Source organism: Letharia columbiana (genome assembly GCF_014066305.1).
Source record: "Letharia columbiana isolate WasteWater2 chromosome Unknown Sc0000000_s0, whole genome shotgun sequence".
NCBI lineage: Eukaryota > Fungi > Ascomycota > Lecanoromycetes > Lecanorales > Parmeliaceae > Letharia > Letharia columbiana.
The window spans coordinates 1,410,506-1,426,204 of record NW_023501036.1 but is presented as its reverse complement, the minus strand read 5'-3'; the positions used below and the strand labels follow the sequence as shown (position 1 = coordinate 1,426,204).

At 49.2% G+C, this 15,699-nt stretch overlaps 10 protein-coding genes across 10 annotated transcripts; 6 read left to right on the top strand and 4 right to left on the bottom strand.

The window, feature by feature from the left end:
• Positions 1–756: 756 nt before the first annotated feature.
• HO173_000363 (uncharacterized protein) lies at positions 757–2,079 on the top strand (the record flags this gene model as incomplete). The annotated part of the gene is made up of 4 exons (XM_037302313.1): positions 757–833; positions 936–1,035; positions 1,092–1,225; positions 1,404–2,079. 4 exons carry the CDS (start codon positions 757–759, stop codon positions 2,077–2,079), a joined length of 987 nt encoding a protein of 328 aa, XP_037170892.1.
• Positions 2,080–2,475: 396 nt separating this feature from the next.
• HO173_000362 (uncharacterized protein) lies at positions 2,476–3,796 on the top strand (the record flags this gene model as incomplete). Its single annotated transcript, XM_037302312.1, has 5 exons — positions 2,476–2,510; positions 2,592–2,773; positions 2,824–2,921; positions 3,295–3,337; positions 3,384–3,796. The coding sequence occupies 5 exons, from the start codon at positions 2,476–2,478 to the stop codon at positions 3,794–3,796; spliced, it is 771 nt and encodes a 256-aa protein (XP_037170891.1).
• A 133-nt stretch (positions 3,797–3,929) lies between these two features.
• HO173_000361 (uncharacterized protein) lies at positions 3,930–5,369 on the top strand (the record flags this gene model as incomplete). The annotated part of the gene is made up of 2 exons (XM_037302311.1): positions 3,930–4,284; positions 4,909–5,369. The coding sequence occupies 2 exons, from the start codon at positions 3,930–3,932 to the stop codon at positions 5,367–5,369; spliced, it is 816 nt and encodes a 271-aa protein (XP_037170890.1).
• Positions 5,370–6,200: 831 nt separating this feature from the next.
• Positions 6,201–7,569, top strand: HO173_000360 (uncharacterized protein; the record flags this gene model as incomplete). The annotated part of the gene is made up of 4 exons (XM_037302310.1): positions 6,201–6,254; positions 6,308–6,844; positions 6,906–7,091; positions 7,141–7,569. The coding sequence occupies 4 exons, from the start codon at positions 6,201–6,203 to the stop codon at positions 7,567–7,569; spliced, it is 1,206 nt and encodes a 401-aa protein (XP_037170889.1).
• A 121-nt stretch (positions 7,570–7,690) lies between these two features.
• HO173_000359 (uncharacterized protein) lies at positions 7,691–8,586 on the bottom strand (the record flags this gene model as incomplete). The annotated part of the gene is made up of 2 exons (XM_037302309.1): positions 7,691–8,028; positions 8,097–8,586. 2 exons carry the CDS (start codon positions 8,584–8,586, stop codon positions 7,691–7,693), a joined length of 828 nt encoding a protein of 275 aa, XP_037170888.1.
• Positions 8,587–8,722: 136 nt separating this feature from the next.
• On the top strand, positions 8,723–9,625 carry HO173_000358 (uncharacterized protein; the record flags this gene model as incomplete). Its single annotated transcript, XM_037302308.1, has 1 exon — positions 8,723–9,625. One exon carries the CDS (start codon positions 8,723–8,725, stop codon positions 9,623–9,625), a length of 903 nt encoding a protein of 300 aa, XP_037170887.1.
• A 217-nt stretch (positions 9,626–9,842) lies between these two features.
• HO173_000357 (uncharacterized protein) lies at positions 9,843–11,080 on the bottom strand (the record flags this gene model as incomplete). Its single annotated transcript, XM_037302307.1, has 3 exons — positions 9,843–10,178; positions 10,230–10,944; positions 11,001–11,080. The coding sequence occupies 3 exons, from the start codon at positions 11,078–11,080 to the stop codon at positions 9,843–9,845; spliced, it is 1,131 nt and encodes a 376-aa protein (XP_037170886.1).
• A 717-nt stretch (positions 11,081–11,797) lies between these two features.
• HO173_000356 (uncharacterized protein) lies at positions 11,798–12,301 on the bottom strand (the record flags this gene model as incomplete). Its single annotated transcript, XM_037302306.1, has 3 exons — positions 11,798–12,005; positions 12,056–12,220; positions 12,273–12,301. 3 exons carry the CDS (start codon positions 12,299–12,301, stop codon positions 11,798–11,800), a joined length of 402 nt encoding a protein of 133 aa, XP_037170885.1.
• A 147-nt stretch (positions 12,302–12,448) lies between these two features.
• HO173_000355 (uncharacterized protein) lies at positions 12,449–13,527 on the bottom strand (the record flags this gene model as incomplete). The annotated part of the gene is made up of 8 exons (XM_037302305.1): positions 12,449–12,498; positions 12,546–12,691; positions 12,744–12,853; positions 12,902–13,223; positions 13,279–13,303; positions 13,353–13,367; positions 13,420–13,448; positions 13,499–13,527. 8 exons carry the CDS (start codon positions 13,525–13,527, stop codon positions 12,449–12,451), a joined length of 726 nt encoding a protein of 241 aa, XP_037170884.1.
• Positions 13,528–13,921: 394 nt separating this feature from the next.
• HO173_000354 (uncharacterized protein) lies at positions 13,922–15,688 on the top strand (the record flags this gene model as incomplete). The annotated part of the gene is made up of 1 exon (XM_037302304.1): positions 13,922–15,688. One exon carries the CDS (start codon positions 13,922–13,924, stop codon positions 15,686–15,688), a length of 1,767 nt encoding a protein of 588 aa, XP_037170883.1.
• Positions 15,689–15,699: the final 11 nt, after the last annotated feature.

The following is a 15,699-nucleotide window of genomic DNA, read 5'->3' as shown; positions in this document are numbered from 1 at the left end:
AGGGTAAAGCAATGGAGATGATGGCCCCAGAATGTAACAAGATGACTGTATTGGGCATAGAACGATACTCGCAGTCTTCCCTGTGATCAGGTGTCATCCTTGACTACTCACAGATGAATATTTAGTCTGTAGAGATTGTACAGCAATGGGAATGATAGCCAAGAAGGCAGGCAGAATGGTGGCAAAGACAAAGAACCACATATTCATAAAGATGGTTTCTACAAGGTGCCACCTTCAAATAGCGACCTACAGAGAGATAGTCGCCGCTGCAGAGATTGTAGAGCAATGAGAATGAAGGGATGCTCGCAGAATGGTGGCAGAGGTGATTGGGCAAATCCACAAAGAATTGCTGATTTGTCAACTTGGCGGTACTCAATTTTGGATCTTACCCATGTAAATACATTTGAGAAGCCCTTGGACTCTCCGGACTGTCAATCTGAACTGACGGTGGTGAGAGTGGCCCAAGCCGTTCAACGGAGAAAGAAGTGAAGTCGAGATTTGCCTCGGTCCCTCAGAGCGTGCTAAGCCCCTTCGGATTAGCCCCTTCTACTTACTACGAAGTCAGCAGGCTAAGCCGAAAGAGCTTAGTGACAGGCTAGGCTGGTCTGAGGAACAGAGGCAAGTCGATCCTCAGAACTAGGCCCTATCAAAGTTGACCAGTGTGCAGCAGCTTCTTCCTCTACATATCTTACATCTTTCTGTCCCGCGAAAAGACAACATTTCTCGCCTCTTATATTCTGACCGCTGATTGTCGACATGCCTAAAGCTGAAGTAGGCAGTACGAAATACCTGAATAATAAACTCAAATCCAAGGGTCTGCAGCGCCTGAGATGGTAAGCTTCCGGCACCTTGCTCTACTGTTTGTGATTGCTAACCCTTGTCCAGGTACTGTCAGGTAGACTCCTTGTTTCTGAAAGTCAGAGCCTAGTACTAAGGGGTGTACAGATTTGTGAAAAGCAATGCAGAGACGAGAACGGATTCAAGTGCCATACGCAAGCAGAGTCCCACGTGAGAAATGCTCTGTTGGTTGGCGAGGCAAGTTTTCTTCGCCCGAACAGAAAGCTCTTGCACTTGCTAACATAACGTTCCAGGACCCTCGAAAACACATTTCAGACTTCTCGAATCAATTCCAAAGAGACTTTTTGCAACTCCTTCGTACGAGCCATGTGGAGAAAGCGGTGCAGATGAACCATTTTTACCAGAATTATATCGCAAATAAAGAACAGTAAGCCGGCTTTGCGTCCTCCATCCCTTCGACTGTCGCTTTGACAGCCACCAGAAAGGTCCCTCCCAGGAAGTTGTTAATCCTAGTGCTGTCGACCAAACAGCGGAAGGAGTTCAACTGCTTTTATGGCTCTACTTTGGCTTTTTAGGACCAACACTGATTTCTATCTGTTATCTAGTATCCACATGAATGCAACAAGATGGCCATCATTAACAGAATTTGCAAAACACTTAGGTCGTGAGGGGCTCTGCAGGGTCGAGGACACCGACAAAGGCCTTCAGATCGCTTGGATTGATAATAGCCCTGAGGCCTTGAGAAGACAAGACGCTATAAGGAAAAAGGAAAGGCAGGACAAGGGCGACGAGGAGAGGGAGCAGAAGATGATCAGGGAGCAGATTGCAAGGGCGGAGATGGATGCTGAGATGAAGGCTCAGCAGGACCACGATGATGAGGCGCGGGACTTTAAGCCCAACGAGGGAGAGAAGATCAAGCTCAGCTTTGGGACCAAGGCGAAGGAAAGCAAGGACCCCTCGCCGTCTGCAGTCGCTAAGCTTGAGAGCGATGACGGGACAGAACCCGGAAAGGAGATAACGAAGTCGATATCACCGCCAACCGGAGTACCAACACCTCCACCTGAAAAGGTTTCGATAAAGATGGGCATGAAAAGCAAGCCAAAGAACATTTTCGCCGGGGTCTTAAAGAGGAGCGCTCTTGGAGCAAAAGTGCCCCCCAAAGAGTTGCCAAGGAAGCCCATAAGTGAAGCGGAGCGGATCATGAAGGAAGAAATCGAACGGAAACGAATGAGAGATGCTAGTGGTCCGGGCCTCAACTCGAAACGACCACGACTTGCATAGGAGCTGCATGTTTTTGATGGATCATGATGGAATATTCAAAGCGCGGAGTCCAGGGGAACGGAGCACAAATCATATCTGGGAATAGCATTGCATATGAAGGTCTTTTTACATCTGGATACCTGTTTTGGTAGTTTACTAGAGCTCTTGCAAAGTCTTGAACTTCGAGACAGGAAGGATATCAATTCTTGAATTCAAAACTAGACATAGTTCTCATTGTGTTAGTAATCTTCTTCTATGTAAGCAGGGAGTAGACCATGCTACTCGTGCTGCTGATTTCCTTTGGCGAGTTTTCTTCAGCCCTACGGCAAAAAGCCACGACTTCAAAATCCAATCCCATTCCTTTCTTTGCATCAAACACATCCATAAGTGATCCAAAGTTCACCGCGCAACGATTACATGGAAGCATATCGTGCAGCCCCTCCAGTGTCGAGGTACGTCATTAATTCTCTCACATGCTCCAACCATTCATGCCTTTTCTAGCAAGGGCAGCCGTTCTGATGCTGATGGGACAGGACCTTGACAGCACTGACGCTTGGTACGTCGCTGCTTGTATACGGCAACATCATTAGTGGAAGTCGAGTCGTCTTCTACCTGCCATGGATATTCAAGTTCCCATTGCCAGAAGTATGGCGGTTTGTCACATCGTTTTGGGTGACTGGTGGAGGTCTAAGCATACTTTTTGATACTTACTTCTGTGAGCCTCATCGACATCCTTACAAATTTCCGTGTTCATGAGTTATCAAGTATGGACATACTCGAGCGGCCTCGAGAAGGAGTCTGGCCGTTTCTCTCAACCGGGAGATTTCTTCACCTACATCATCTTCCTCGGCCTTGTGATCCTAGTAAGTTCAAATACCCTCCTTCTTTCAGCTTGTCTACGCTTTTCGTGTTCACTACCTCCCTGGTTTATCCTTTCCTTGGCGTATATACAAGCATACCTCACATATCTGCCCGCCCAGCCATCATCTAGCTGAAGCGGTTCCTGGAGATGAGGAAGATTACCCTTGCATCTCGCGCAGGCCCGTCATTCGCAATCAATCCTTAAGGGCTTGCGTGCGGTGTAGGCATGGTGGAAGCGAAATTTGAGATAGCCTACGTGATCTTTGAAATTCGCGTTCGGTGGTTTTTGCTTCCTACATATTTAACTTTTTGGGTATCTCATGGCGGTTCTGTTGATCTTCGGATTTTTTTATAAAATTTACTGACTTACAAAAGGCTACAGCTGGTTTTATCCTAGGCGGTGCGGTCTTCACTCAGGGTATGGTCTATTTTGATAGTCTCTGACTATAGGCTAACGCCGGCAGCTCTCATTCTTGGCATTGCATACACATACTCGCAAGACAACAGAGGCAAGAAGGTCTCGTTCTTTATTATCACTTTCAACGTGATTTGGTTGCCGTGGGCAATGCTCCTGATGACATTCATCATGGCTGGACCTGACGCAGCCTTGAAGCAAGGCGCAGGTCTTCTGGCTGCTCATCTCTACGACTTTCTAACCCGCCTCTACCCAACGTTTGGCGGTGGGAAGAACTTCATCCGCACACCTGCGATCGTCAAGCGCTGGTTTGGGGCAGATAAGTCCAGCTTCCAAGCAAGAGGTTACGGGACTGCATTCAGACCTGCAACTCAAGCACCCGGTCGTGGCACGTCAAGCGGCTTTGGATTTTCAAGTGCATGGGGTACTCGAGGGCAGGGTCAGCGACTTGGGGGAGATTGAGCTGCTAGGAGAAGCAGGATAGCGTCGGTTCTTTTGATGTATGAGTAGTAGAATGCAAAAGAGGTTCACCATAGCATTGAGACCCCTGAATATTTGGAGAGTCTCGAGAGTCGGAACTCGGAAAGACGATGCCATGCCAAGAAATGCGCGTTCGGCTAGAGCTCCCCCACATGTCCGCAAGAAACTGCAACTAACAGCTACAGACAATTCTAACTTCTACGAACCCCAAAAGGATGAAAGAGCGACCGCAATAGTATCCATCACGTGTCAGCGTCAGTCGAGTCGAAAGATGGCAGACGTTCCTGCCAAAGGCCAAGAGGTGGACTATACCATTAAGCCAGAAGCTACAACGCCAGCAGTCGATACCAGCAACAGACCATTGCTCCTCAAAAATGACGACAGACTACTCGTCCGAACCGGCCATTTCACGCCAATCCCTGTGGGATGTACTCCTCTCAAGCGTGACCTCAAATCTTTCATTAGCTCCGGTGTGATCAACCTCGCCAAACCTAGCAATCCTTCCAGTCATGAGGTGGTCGCGTGAGTCAAGCGCATGCTCAAATACATTGAATGGTGCTCTTCAAAGTACCGGACAAACAACGTTATTTCGTTTGTTTGCAGCATGAATAACAAACGCAAAACAGGTTTAGTCATGTTCCGAAGCTTTATTGAAAGGCTGGATAGCCCACACAAAACTGGTCAGATTGTTGTTAACGCTGTATTGACTGACGATAAAAGGACCGTAGATACGTCTACAAAGCTCGCGTCGCATAAATTGAACCAGAAATCTTCGACATCTAAGCATATTCAACAAATCCGCACTGCTGTTGAGATAATAAAATAACTCGAAATTTACCGATTTGAAGTAAATCATAAAATCGTCGAGGGAGCCTCCAGCGCTCCCTCTCTTGATCTAAAAAATACATATCTGGTTCTCAAACAGAATGGCTATGACAGCCGACGGCTTCTCCCAAATTCAAGTCATACTCTAATTCAACCTATTCAAAGGTTCCTTGGACAAGTACTGAGACTCGAAAGATCGAGTCTACCTTTTACCTTCAGAATCCTATTTCCATAAGATCCTTTAATTAATTAAAATCACACCGCCGCAGTCGATGCAATACAGATAGCGCAGATCCTACGGCTGCTAGCCGAGTTAACGAAGTCTCCTAAAGAGCGCAATGTACTCGAAGGCTTGCTTCAAGGCTTCGAAAAACTGGCGTGGCTAGAGGACAATGACACCCAGAGTACTACCTTAGATCGTTACTTTGAATCTGTTAGACCCGAAGCTAGCGATACTGCTTTCAACGTTGATAGTGGAGGATCAAATCGCATGGAGGTTGATGATCGGGAGGTCGAGGACAAAGTACTCCGTGGTGAAAAGGTAGCCAACGAAGATGACGATAAGAAAACCAATGACAAACGATTGAGCGACGAGAACGCTGATGAGGAGGCCTTCCATGTTGAGGAGGACTCCGGTGTTGTGGAGGAGGACTTTGATGTTGAGGAGGACTCCGATGCTGAGGAGGACGTACTTCCCGACGCTCTTGATGCAGGTGAAGATATCGAGTAAAGGGTCTTCCGAGAAGCTTTCTATTCTGAGTTTCTTCCAACAGACGATCAAAGTAACGACGGAGAAAAGACAGAGTGACGCCTTCAGAACACCGAATGAGACCCAGGGCAAGGCGCACGTGATAGAGCCCCGGTCTCTCTCAAGACTTCGGAGAAGACGCCGCGCTGTACAGCCTCTAAGGCCACCTTTGGGACCCGTCGACCAGTTGTTTCACACGCGTTATCAGGGGCCGTTTGGGAGCGCTGACGTACGTAGTATTATTGCATGACAAGGACAGGTTCGACTCGTGCACGGAATCATTGCCAACGTAGGGGCCAACCCATCTATCTCACGCAAGATAGCATGGATAGACAGCCACAAGCTCTAGCAATGCGGCGCTGAGTTATATGATTAATTATTTTTCCAAGATCTTCATTATGTTATTGTGAAATAATAGTGATTTCGATTTTAGACGATTGCATGTCCCCAGGCACCCAGGGAATCCGGGATCTTGGCACAGAAGTCTTGGCGTCCAGGACTCTTGGCGCCAACCTCCCTCCGTAATCGCTCCGTAAGGAGCGAATAGTCGGATAGATTACTCACCTAGGTCACCTAGCCGTGCTAGCTCACCCAAAGTATAGCGGCCACCCCCATGCGACCTTCGTAAGTGGGGTGTACATTTCTGTTGTCTTCTAGGTGCCAAGCCCCATGACCAGGTTCTCTCCATCCTTCCTCAACTATATATCCATTGGACAAACAGCAAGACCATTTTGGAGGCAAAACAACAGTATGACCTGATAAATCGACAAGCTCGCATCCAGTGCCTTTCAAACCCCCGCAGAGTCTCTCGCAATGGCCGCCGAACTCACAACCACAAAACTCAATGCGGAAAGCCACCTGCTCTTGGTATATACCCAATGCTCTCAACATCCTGAAAGCTAACGAGATACCATGAACAGGATCAACCCCTCCTCCGCCTCCCACATGAATTTGCCCGAAAAAACTTCAAGATTGTCCAGAAGCACGTCGAGAGGGAGAACAAGGACGTCCTCTCGGCTCTCAAATCCACAGCCAACGCCTCCCTGGCCGGCCAAGATGCATCCAAAACAGTCGCTTCCCTAGACAACATGATAAATCGAATGCGAGGTTTGAAGCGGAAGATGGAAACTCTACACAGCGAAGAGAAGGCTCTGCATCAGGCGTCTAGGAAGCGCATACAGCATCTACAAAATCTATACGAGATACCCAGTTTGGCAGACGTGAAATACGATGAGTGGTCGAGGGTGAGGTTAAACAGGTTACTGGTGGATTATCTACTCAGGTGTGGATATGTCGAAAGTGCCAGGGCGCTGGCGAGGGAGAAGGGCATTGAGGAGTTGGTGGATCTGGAGGTCTTTGTGCAGTGCCACAGGATCGAGGAGAGCTTGAGAAGGAAGAGTACGCAGGAGTGCTTGGCCTGGTGTGCGGAGCATCGGCCGATGATGAAGAAGCTTGATGTGAGAGCTGTCCTCAAGGAGCTCATGAAAGCACGAGATGCTGATAGTAGGAATTCTGCAGAATCGCCTCGAGTTTGAGCTTCGGTTGCAACAGTACATTGAACTTCGCCGGAATGGGCAGCTTGTGGAAGCCCGGCAACATGCGCAGAAATACCTGACCCAACATGCTGGTACATATCTTGAAGAGGTGAACAGAGCTGCGGGGCTCCTTGCCTATCGACCAGACACCCAAGTGCAAGAATATAAGGTCAGGAGCCATACAGAGACGTTCATTGCCTGTATGCTGACAGGGACAGAAATTATATTCCGAATCTCGATGGGACGACCTAGCCAAACTCTTCGTCAATACCCACCACGAGCTCTTCTCACTCCCTGCACGTCCACTCCTCCACATAGCGCTTTCCGCAGGACTTTCGGCTCTCAAGACACCTTCTTGCCATTCGAAGCATGCGAGCAGCACAGCAAATGCAAGTTCGACGACGACATCGGTTTGTCCGATTTGCTCAACGGAGCTGAATGATCTTGCTCGCAACCTGCCCTACGCACACCATACAAAGAGTTATGTTGAGAATGACCCCGTCGTCCTGCCGAACGGCAGGGTGTACGGGAGAGATCGACTGCTTGAGATGAGTGCGAAGGTGGGTCTGGACGCGAGCCAGGTAAAAGATCCGACGACTTCTGTCATATATCCAGCCTCAGAGATTCGGAAAGTGTACATATCCTAATGCCCAGACCTTTTCCCAAACCCACAAGTTGTCTAGTTGTCAGCATAGCCAGTGGAGATTGATAGCGAAGGCGTTATCTTTGGGGAGCACTAAGATATTCCGATAAGGACTGGTCTGTTGATCAGTCATCTTCCGAGTCACTGTCTTCGCTTTTCTTTTTGCTCCTTAGTGCTTCCCGTGTTCCTCCATCGTTGACCTCGAAGACATACGTCCTGGCTGGCCGATCAACACCCTTCCAGCCTCCTCCGCCTTCAATGTTCCCGAGAGTCCTGGCGTGTTGGTATCCTGGATAGGCACAGGCCTGGAATTTGAAGCTCCGCTCAACCTTCAAGCCCACATGTCGCGCGAGATCTCTGACGTTCCAAAGTTCGTACGGCTCGCCGTCGAAGATAGTAACAATGATCGATCCTGAAGGAGCCAGCAACGGTAGCGCAGCTTTGAAAAAACCGACGAGGAGTTCTTCGCGAATCGGTCAGCCGGATTGACAGCCCCCAGCCTGTACTAAAGAAATGTATGGTGTTTCTGACCTTGGTTGTGCCTGACCTGTCGATTCACATCCTTTGTCAAGCCGCCCACGTGCGGGAAATTGAATACTACTTTGTCAAAGCCGCCCTTCTTGACCTCTTTTCCTCCTCCACCGCCTTCTGCTACTCCTGGTTTCCCAAGCTTGGTTGCGTCAACCCCATACCGAACTATGCAATTCTCCTCTGTTTCGAGGGCGGCGATGTTGGAGGCTGCTTGTGGATATTTGCTTCGGAGCGCGGAGACTTTGTCGTAGCTAGTCGCAATCAAATGAGTGCAACGATGGGCGCTGAGAAGGGAGCTGGAGAACGAAAAGTCGCCTTCCCCAACCAGAAGGATGCGGTCGCTAGACAGAAAGGGAACTGGTGGGGATGGAGATTTCGCGTCATTTGTGAGCTTGCGCAAGGAAGATCGAGATTTCGTGTTTGCAGCTGCAGCTTTCGAGTATGGCTTAGAACTGGAAGCCTTCACCTTTGGCCTCTTCGTCTTGCCCATTGGAGAGGAGAGGGTGGTTAGAGATTTAAGGAGAGGTCCGAGAGGTCAAGCTTGGACTCCGCTGCCAAGCCGCCAAGCCTTGCGGAGAAAAAGACAGTCGAGACAGTCAACCTCGTTGCCGAGGCTGGCCTTGTTCATGAGCACACCTAGCTATGTTTCCTCGATGAGCAGCATTACAGACGAGAAAACCGTCACAGAAGAAATCGCTCGTCTAGAGATCCAACTCACCGCTGCCCGTGCCCAATTGAACCATTCTCCTTCATCTCCGCCCGCCTCGGACAGTCACCCCGCTTTTCCTCCCAATGGTCTACCGTCCCACGCTCTTCTTCTTCTCTCCGACTCCGCCCTCCCTTTAGGCTCTTTTGCATTCTCCAATGGCTTGGAGTCCTACCTCGCACATCACCCTTTTCCTGCCAATCCGAAAGCTGCATCAGAAGCTTTCCCCCATTTCCTCACGCTAGCACTTACAACTCTTGCTACAACCACGCTTCCCTATCTTTTGGCTGCCCATAGATCTCCCAAGCGGCTCCCAGAGTTGGACGCTACCCTCGATGCATGCACTTTATGCCCTGTGGCCAGGAGAGCAAGTGTGGCGCAAGGGAAGGCGTTGCTCACGCTCTGGGAAAGGGCATTGAGGACAGGAGCGGGAGACTCGCCCGCTGCATTGGCCCTGGCGCAGTTCTCGCTGGAAATGAGAAAGACGCCGTTACACTGCGACAATGACGATGAGCTCAGCGGACACTTCGCTCCGATCTGGGCGGCGGTGACTTGTGCAATGGGCATCACGCTGCATGAATCTACATATACTTTCCTGTTCAACCACGCGAAGGCAGTGGTGAGTGCGGCAGTCAGGGCGAGTGTCATGGGGCCGTATGCCGCGCAGGGGGTGCTGGCCAGTGGATGGTTAAGGGGGCAGATTGAAGATCTGATGGCCAAGAATTGGGACGTGGGTATTGACGATGCAGCGCAAGGGGTGCCGATGTGTGATTTGTGGCTTGGCAGGCATGAGCTGCTGTATTCGAGGATATTCAATTCATGAGGCTTTCTGGCGACGGAAAGTGACAACACGAAAAATGGGCTTCTGTAGGGAATCGATGGATGTTGTCAAGGTCTCCATTCCGTCTAGGTATGCTCTCCTACCGAGAGAGCATGTATTGGCTACTACCAAAAGCTTGAACGCCCGCAAACTTCGCTTTCAAAACCACCGCCTCTATAGGGGCTCCTCTAAACGCCCGAGTCAGATGCAGTTTCGTCAATCATAAAATCTCCTTCAACTGGCTCTTCTGAGCCAATGTCAAACTCGTTGGAAACTTGACCTTCACCTCCACGATCATGTCTCCACGTTCGTCTTTACGTTCGTCTTTACGTTCGTCTTTACGTTCGTCTTTGTTCTTACCCTTACTCTTCGGCATGCCAAGATGCGGGAAGGTTTCTCTGTAGCCTGGTGGTGTGGGTCCGCCGCCGCGCACTGGGACTTGCTTGCCGTCAATGGTAGATATCGTTCGTTGCCAGCCCGTGAGGGCTTCTTTTAGTCCTAGCTCGATGACGGCTATGAGGTTGTCGTCTTGGCGCTTGAAAAGTGGGTGTTCTTTCTGCAACATTGTCAGCATTTCGAAAGAAGTGTTGGGCAAAGAACATCTTACCTCAGTGATAATGAAATGCAGATCCTGTGTCCCCCCTTCCTCCTGATCTCCCACCCCTTTAAACTTCATCTTCGTCCCAGCCTTGTAGCCAGGCTTGATCTCCATTTCCAGAATTTTGTCCTCAACATTCCGCTTCTGCGTTCGTGGATCGAACGTCTTCCGCTTGATCTTCATCTTCTTATGGGTTCCTTTGTATAGTTCCTCCAGCGTCACGAGCAACGGCCTCTCCACAGTGGTAATTTCCGGCGACCGATCCCTCCTCCTCATTGAGTTCCCAGCATATGAGTCTTTTCTCGACCCCCGTGAACTTCTACCGCCACCGGTGAATTGGGAAAAGATGTCATCATCGTCTCCTATGCCCGCACCGCCCCCCCTCATGAATTCCGCAAATACTTTGAACGGGTCGCCGCCACTGAAGCCCCCGCCCCCTCCGCCCATTGAGTAATGGAACGATCGTCCTCCACCTGGCATTCCCCCACCCATTCCGCCAAAGTTCGTTCCTTCGAAAGGCATCCCTCCTGGTCCGCCAGCGCCGCCAGCCTGCGGAGGAGCTTCAGCACCGCCGCGGAGGAGGAACTCGAGGCCATATTGGTCGTATACTTTGCGCTTTTCCGGGTCGGAGAGGATTTCGTAGGCTTGGGAGACTTCTTTGAACATCTCGGAGGCCTTGGGGTTGTCTGGGTTCTTGTCAGGGTGGTGTTTCAGGGCTGCTTTTCTGCCAAAAAGAATGTCAGTATGGAATGGTTGCAATGGAATAGGAGGAGAGCTTACCGGTAGGCTTTCTTGATTTCGTCTTGGGTGGATTCGGGTTTTATGCTGAGAGCATCGTAGAGCTTTGTTTCTGCTACCATGTTCGGCGAGGGCGTTCCAAAGTCTTGGTATGTCGAGTCGTAGTAGAAGTGGAAGCAAAGTCAATTGACACAGGGTATGGAAGACTACTGGCGCAAAGCTCGACGATCGTATCAAAATGTAGAACAAATTGATGGAACGGAAGGTGGTCAATGGCAGTTTGATTTGTTCAATTGGCGAACCAAGGGCAAGATGGGCAAGATGTTGAGTAGCAAGGTGAAGACAGAATCATTGCTTTTTCGCATATACTGAACAACGCTCAAGTCCTCTTCACGAGGCTTCTGCGGTGACCTTTGTTTGAGGGGCAGGCATGTGACCTTTTCGTCCGGAGCAAAAACAGGCTGTGATTGGTAGAACCTTCGAGAAGCTTCTATGTTGTACTGTAATGTACAAGTGTATTGATTACATGTATTGATAAGATAAGTGTTCGCGCTTAGATTAGGGCTCTAGATTGGGGTTCCCAAATTCCCGTGGCAAAGCAAAATTCCTCGAAAATCTTGTACAAATCATCCACTTGAAGGTATTCCAACTACGTCGGCTCCTTTAGAGTCCAACATCTATACTCATCATCGTTTGCTCATCCGAGGCGATCCAATATACCTCTAACATTTAGTACGAGCGTGATGGCATCACCATCCATTTGCCTTTCATGATCGTATCATTATCAGCCCCGTGGTGTTGACTCGGAAGCCGTGAGTAGAACAAAGCTGCCATTCAACCTATTTGGCGACAATCGAAACAACATCCTCGTCCGCCACAATATGACTTAACCCGACCCTCTGGGGTACATGTCGAGCGCTAGCTCCCCACACCATAGCATACTTGAATGTCTCCTTAAGCGTTCGGTGAACCTGATCGCAGACTTCTTCTATTGAAGATTTGTTTCTGACAATCAGTGCTTCGCTAAAGTCTGGTTCTTCCCCTTTCCTGCAGCTTCATTAGCTGGATGAAGTTCTCGGGCATCTAATACTCCGCACCGCTTCGTATAGATCCGCATTAGCTGCAATTCTTGCCAGCATCTCTCCACCACGTCTTGGATGCCCAGATCAAGCTCACAGCTCATGACCACAGTGTGTGGCTCTCTGGCGAGTTTGTCGAGGAAATCGAGAGAGACGGAGTCAATCTTGTTGTAAACGTACAGGCTTAGTTCAAAAGCTTAGCGGTACTCGTAAGGGTCTCGGAGATCGAGCATACCATTTGATATACTTCCTATGATCCTTCATTATGACGTCGATAAAGTCATCCTAGCACATTTCCGCGTCAGCATTCGAATTCGTTGATAAAGATTTGAGTATCAGGGCATGTATGGGGAGCAGAAAGGGTGCTAGATTGGGTGACTTGTTCCCCCAACATGTCCCGCGACTCTAAAATCAGTCTCGAACAGGATGAGATAAGTACGAGAAAAGCCTCACAACGGTCGCTGCCTATGATTAGCCTCTCCAAGAGGATTCGGGTTGTAACGCTTACCGTTCTCGTCTCGAACAAGCACTTCACAGTTCAGCATCTTGTAGTCTCGTAGTATATTGTACAGCATCTTCTCGTCAAGGTTTTTAGGAGGATTTTGAAATGTGATTTTCATGCCTCCGGCTTTTTTCGGTTTCAGGTAGATATTACTGGAGACTGATTAGGGCACTGGTTTGATTCTTCACTAACAGCATCGCCTACGGTGGCTCTCGATTCAATCGAATGCCAACAGCTTCAAGCTCGCCCTCAAGCAGCGCCCTCTGCTCTGCCTTCTTGGTGGCATCAAGGATCATCAAAACCAGGTCGCTTGTCTCGATGTATGTGAGTAATCAAAGCTGTCGCGAGCCAGATTTTCTTACCTTCGCAGCACTGATGACCTGCCTCCCTCGTCCCTTACCCTCGGAAGCTCCCTCAATAATTCCGGGCAGATCGAGAACTTGGATTTCTGCGCCTCCGTATTCAAGTACACCGGGGATGGCCGTCAGAGTAGTAAAAGAATATGCCGCAACTTCGCTCTTCGTTTTCGTAATTTTGGAGAGGAAAGTGGATTTGCCAACAGAAGGAAAGCCCACAAGCGCAATCCGTGCGTCACCGCTTTTGCTAACATCAAACCCGGTCCCACCGCCGGACCCTGCACCAGGAGCTGGTTCAAGCAGCTGAGCACGAAGGCGGGCGAGCTTCCTAACAATGCACAAGTTCTTAAATTTTTCCATAATGAGAATCAGAGAAGGAGTACCCTTTCAGTAGACCAAGATGGTACTCTTCAGACCGTCAATCTTGGATATCCACGTTTCGGCCGAACGACCATACCTGTCGCCTTATTTTCTGTTATTAAGTCAGTCAACAACTGGTATCGATGTTGCGAATGTCGAATTACTTTGCGTCCTTCGCATTTCATCCTCGATCCTTTGAAGAAGCTTAGCATGGTCTGGTGTAAGGCTTGAGACGCTACTTACTCTTTGATCTTCTCGGTGATGTTGACCATGTCGGCGACAAGTTAGTAACTCCGAGATAGGAGGAGATTTTGGAAGTAAGTTGCCAAAATTTGAAATCGACTTTGGACAATCTACTAGATACTTTGATGTAGAGTAGGTCTCGGCAATACCTACCTACTTTACTTATCAAAAGGAATCGCCACGCGGGAATACTTGCGGCAAACGCGCTTGTTAATGCAGAGATTGCATAAAACATTAAATAAAAGTAACCTTCGAAGAACAGGAGATAGGCAAAAATTTGTACCACCTCCACCGCCTGATGGGGAAAAAAAGAGTGATTATGACCATGGGGGGCGACAACTAGGCTGCAGGCTTGCTCGGGCGTCTTTCTAATTTCATAAGTGGTGTTGTGCGCATTGCTGCAGCCGACCGTGACTTGTGACGATGGCTCCGATTACAACTAATTATTCCGAGATTCAGCATGATGAGATCGAGGCTTTGCGCTCTATCTATATGGACGATTTCCTGGAGGAAGAAGCAAAGACTGGGGCATGGAAGAAAGCTGCTGATCGGGCCTTCCAAATCAATCTCCGTAATCAAACAAGCGAGGAACAGAACATCGCTCTTACTCTTGCTGTCTCTTTGCCGCCTACTTATCCCAAATCTCTTCCGCGTTTGAATCTGCGTTTTGGACACTCGATTCGTCAAAAAGTACAAAAGCAAGCTCAAGATATTATCAGCAGCAAGCCAAAATCTCTACTTGGCTCTGAAATGATCTTCGAAATTGCTACTTCATTGCAAGACCTTCTTGATGATAATGCTACCTCATTAAACATCGTCCCTACCTTAGACGAGGAAAGAGCCGCAAGAGAGGTTGCCGCGAGACTTAAAGCCGAACAAGATGAAGAAGAAAGGCGGCAACAGGCCATTAAGGCTGACGAAGAAGAGGAACAAATGCTTCTAGAAATGGTCAAGCACCGAAAATCACGATCCAACAGGCGCAACAGCAAGTCAATAAATCAATTGGATGAACCGGTTAGTGGGGAGGATATCCTTGGAGGTGTCACCTTTGAACGCCCCGCACGAACGAGAAACAGAAATGACAGTGGGACAATGACCATACACACCGTACATCAAAGGGTTCAATACCGTCAAGGTCCAGTATCTAACGTGGTTACAGTCCAGCCATGGAACGTGGATCAAGCGGTATCCACCCACGAGAATCCGCCTTATTTAGTTCTCAAAGAATGTAAGATTTCATCGACGAAACGAGCTGTCCAGAACTTAGAGTCAAGACTCGAGTTTCATACCCAACTCAAATCCCATCAGAGCATCTCTCAGCCCCTTACTTTTCGAATTCAGCGGGATACTGCCACCGAACCTTCGTCTTCTAGTGATGATGCCAATTGGACCATCATTATACTAATGGAACTTGCTGAGAGACGGTCATTACGGGAAACCCTGGAAGTTGTCGACAAATTGGACGCAAAGCTGGTGCGTGCATGGTCTATACGGCTCATCGAAGGTCTCCAACATTACCATCGACATGGATCTGCACACGCAAGCCTCCACTTGGGTAACGTACTCCTAGAAACAGGCGAAGCAGAGAGGGGTGATAGGAAAGTCACCGTCCCCAAGCTGTCAGATGGAGGGTACCAACGCGACTTGCACTTGCTGAAAAAGGGTAATACCTCAAGGTACTCCTCGATTGCCTGGACCGCGCCCGAAGTAGTCAACAACAACAGCCAAGCGGAGGCCATGCCAGCGACAGATATATGGGACTTCGGCCGTTGTTTCTTGCAGATGGCCTTCGGATTGAGCATTTTGGAACATCCATCCCCAAAGTCTCTGATGGAGGAGCTCAAAATGAGCAAGAGTTTAATGGCATTGCTAAGCCAGATTTTCCAGAACGACCCCAAGAAGCGCCCCTCTGCTTGGGATTTGTTACATTTTGAGTTCTTCCGCAATGATGATCATTTGCTCGATGAGGATCCCACCTTCTCTTCGATTTCTGGAGAGGCCGCACCCTCTGATGGTAAAGGCTTGCAGCGGCACCATTTTCGACGGGAATCGACTGCGGCTCCGCAATCACGCTATGCAAAGGAGTTTGTGGAAGACGGTCGCCTCGGTCGTGGTGGCTTCGGAGAGGTCTTTAAAGCGAGAAACAAAGTCGGTGCGTCGATTTTGGAGCTGATTCTTCCTAACCGGTAGTAAGATCGAGT